Source organism: Priapulus caudatus, unplaced genomic scaffold (genome assembly GCF_000485595.1).
Source record: "Priapulus caudatus unplaced genomic scaffold, Priapulus_caudatus-5.0.1 Scaffold243, whole genome shotgun sequence".
Taxonomy (NCBI): Eukaryota; Metazoa; Priapulida; class Priapulimorpha; order Priapulimorphida; family Priapulidae; genus Priapulus; species Priapulus caudatus.
Window position 1 is genome coordinate 319,535 of NW_014577304.1, and position 4,095 is coordinate 323,629.

The 4,095-nt window shown below is 45.2% G+C and overlaps 1 protein-coding gene across 1 annotated transcript in view; it reads left to right on the forward strand.

The window, feature by feature from the left end:
• The window catches only part of LOC106807923 (eukaryotic translation initiation factor 3 subunit C-like), a 33,853-nt gene extending 32,514 nt beyond the window's left edge, over positions 1-1,339 (forward strand). Inside the window, 2 exon segments of the mRNA XM_014810437.1 lie at positions 764-904; positions 1,199-1,339. Coding sequence (XP_014665923.1) covers positions 764-904; positions 1,199-1,339 — 282 coding nt within the window.
• The last annotated feature ends 2,756 nt before the right edge of the window (positions 1,340-4,095 follow it).

Genomic DNA, 4,095 nt, shown 5'->3' on the forward strand with positions numbered 1-4,095 from the left:
CCGCGACCGGGGGAACTCCATACGAGAGATGGCAGGGGTGGCAGTTTGGGTCCGGGGCGCCGAATGAATTGGGGGGCGCACGGATCCATAGCTGCCAGCGCTGCATACTGTCGTAGGACGTTCCCGCGGTCGCGTGCGCCTTGCCGCGGAACTGCGCGAAAGATCTGCGCTTCAGCGCAATTGGGATCAACATCTCCTTTCAGCAACGCTTCTCTAGTATCCCCTCTCATCTGGATGGGTGGCTGGATGGGGAGGACAGGTGGCCAGAGGTAGGGGAGAGTGGCTGTGCCGTTGCAAGAAGTGGAAGGGCTCGAGCAGTTGCGCTAACCTATGCGTGGTTTCCTATTCGGTCTATCTTCGAACATATAGAATTAACGATGCTTTCGCAGACACGTAATAATGATGGCCAATGAATCGCCAATGATCTGCTACATCTATTATGCACTATGGCCGTTAATTTTATGTTTCTTGGCTCATTTAGCCAGCAATCTCTGCATTTCTGTGCTATGCAATGATGTTACCGAGTGAATATTTTCGGGAAAATACACATGGGTTCGTATCAGCTTCAATAAATAACTTGCCGTGGCAGTGCACTCTAGATACCCCTAAGAAGCTTCTGGGGAATCGCGATTCGAGAACACTTAACGAAGTTGCACGTAATTAATGAGGGCCGCGTCAATCGAAGCCAGGATTGCCGGCAGTGCCACTGCCGAGGCGTGTGAGAGCAAAGTGTTAAGATCCCGCATGCATGTTGCTGTTTCAGGGAGAAGACAGGGGGGATACGGAGGACGAGGTGGCCACGATCGCGGCCACGATCGCGACTACAGCCGACGCAACTGAACCGGCTAACATCGTAGCGACGGCCGTCAGGGGGCGCCGGCGATCCTCGCGCGACGTCTCGGTCGTGCGTTCGGCCGGCTGCTTTCGCGACGTCTTCGCGACTTTGCTTCGCCCGATTTTTTATCGGTCGTTGTTCCTCGATCCTCGATCGTCCTTGCTAACGAGTCTACGTGGTTTGTGCATCAACTGTCGATAGTGGCTGATCGTGTGGCATGAAATTCTCTATGACACGTAGCATGTTGCATCGATGAATAAAAATAAAAACAGTGCGGCAATTTGGAAAGCAGAGTGAGGGCAAGGAGGGATGTTTCAAAGCGAAAAATTGTGTCGTAGCTCGAAAATTCTGATGTTAATTAAGACGATCGGCGAATTTGACAAATTAACTGCGACGATTCAAATAGGTGCTTGTAACTTGAGTCGGTCCATCGCCGCCTTCTCTGAGGTGTCTGGTAGTGTGAGATGGAGTTTGAAAGCTGCTTTTTATCAGCTGAAGATCTGAAGGTTCTGTCACTCATTGTTAATGCCTTGACGTGACGGATGTATGTGACGCCCGATTTATTCGCATTTGTTTTTTTTTCCGGCACTGAATAAAATATTTAACAGGAGTTTGTGTCTTTGCGTTTGTGTCTTTGCATGTTTAGTTGTTATTGAATGCGTTCATGGTTGCCACAAGTGTGAATTATTTTTTCAAGGACATTTCAATGACATGTTTTTTTCAAGAACAATCTGCGACAAGTAGTTTTAGCTTTTTAGAGTCATCATATATAGATTAAATTCATATATAAAGTAAAAATAGTTGTTTTACACGAGTGCCGACAGCAGATTAAACAGCTGCTATAGCTCGGCGATTACCGACGTACACAATAGACGTTTCATATTGTCATTCACGTAGATTCATGTCACAGTCCTGTAACAATATGTAAAGCTTTGATGTAACATATATCACTCGGAACTATGTATTACACAATATGTAGGCTACTGTATCACTGAGAAATTTTATTATTTTAACTGCTCAACACTATTGCATTCATTAGATTTTCTCTCCATGAAAAAGACTGTCTTTAGTACATGTATTTGTAGTTGAATTACATGCAATAAAGATTTAATAATAATAATAATAATAAACAATGGCCTGTTCTTTATGCTGACCTTTCATCTGCAGAACATGTAACAGGCAGTAACATTAACAGTGAATAAAAGTAATCACATTCCTTACTCCCCTCTCGCAGATAGTATCGCCCACGACCAGTCAAGCATGGAAAAACTTTTGCAGGTAAATGGCCGTATTTCAGTCGAAACTTTTTCACTCGGCGAGGCACAAAATGAGAATTTACGCCTATAATACACGCGCACGCGTGCGTGTGACCACACCCGCGTGTGCGCGTCCGTTAGTGGATGTGTATGTGTGTTTGCGTGGCTGTAAAAACGCGTATTATAGCCGTATAATCATATTTTGTGCTTTGGGAGGTGAAAAAGTTGAGGCTGAAAACCGGCCATTTGCCTGGCTAACTTTTCACCGTGCAACTGATGCCGTGGGCGATACTATCCGCGATAGGGGGAGGCAAATACTGAGGGGAAGGGTGCTAGAGGGGAGGAGAAAGGAAAAAAGAGAGAAAGGAGAGGGGCGGGGGGGGGAGAAAGAATGCAGACCGAGATGTGCACACGCATGCGCAGACAAACACACGTACGGCACAAACGGCACACACAGCGTTGATCACATATTCCTTCCAATAAAGTTTATTCTCTCGCTTCTGGCCGCTCACCGCTCTCCCTCTCTGTGACTCATCACCCCCTGCCTTCTCTCTGTCTCTGCGCAATAATTTCGCTGCCACGCACCGCACGCACCTACACCAACACACAGTACATCAGCAAGCATCACATATTCTCTCTCTCTCTCTCGCCCTCTTCTCTCTCTCTCCTCCTCTCTCTCCTCTCTCTCCTCTCTTCCACCCTCATCTCTCTCTCTCTCTCTCTCTCTCTCTTCTAATCGATCACGCCTCTCTCGCGCGCGCTCCCTCTTCTCTCTCGTGCTCTCTCTCTCTCTCTCTCTGTCTCTCTCGCAATATTTCTCATAACGCACGCACGCACGCACAAAATGTGAATTTACGCCGATAATACACGCGCACGCGTGCGTGCGATCACACCCGCGTGTGCGCGTCCGTTAGAGTGTGTGTATGTGTGTTTGTGTGACTGTAAAAACGCGTATTATAGCCATATCTCCACATTTTGTGCTTTGGGGGGGGGGTGAGTGAAAAAGTTTAGGCTGAAAACCAGTCATTTGCCTGGCTAGCTTTTCACCGTGCAACTGATGCCGTGGGCAATACTATCTGCGAGAGGGGGAGGGAAATACTGAGGGGAAGGGTGTGAGAGGGGAGGAGGAAGGAAAGAGGAGAGAAAGGAGGGAGGAAGGAATGCAGACGAAGATGCGCAGTCACACGCGCAGACAAACGCACGTACGGCACACACACAGGCATGGATGCACATATTCCTTCTAATATAGTTACTTCTCTCACCTTCCCGCTCATCCTCTCCCTCATAATGACATGTGGATTTTGGATTAAATTTAACATTTTTATTGAAGACTTAGAATAGGATCGGTCAGATAACCAGCAATGAAGATTTGCTTTTTATTTTAGATCAAAAATGTAAAATTCCAGGACATTAGACATAAAAGGATTTGGACCTATTTCCAAGGACTTTCAATGACAAAAGGAAAAATTAAGGACTTTCAAGGACAAAGGACAAAATTGAAGGACTTTCAAGGGCTGTGGGGGCCCTGTGCGTTGGAACACGAGTAACCATTATCGTCCAGAGAAATAACATAAATGCCAGCCGGCCATGTTTATATTCTAAAGCAGATTATAATGTATACATTATCTCTGTGTCCATACATCAGAAACGTTTCAATTTAATGAATCAACAGTGTCAACAACGTTGTCATAGTAACTACTAGCAAAGCAGTGGGTCGACATTGCACGGTAACATATGATATTATTACAACAGGTACAATCCACTCTCATAATTCTCAACATTGTATGTACAGCATTTATATATATATATATTACTGAGCGTGCACAATGCGGTGCGCGCCCTGCCTCTACTGATACTGGCACAACACCCCATTCGTTGCTGCTCTTCTGACCATTCTAAAACAGATCGCACTAAAAATTCCAGACTAAATTATATATATATATATATGTATATATATATATATATATATATATATATATATATATATATATACTATATATATAT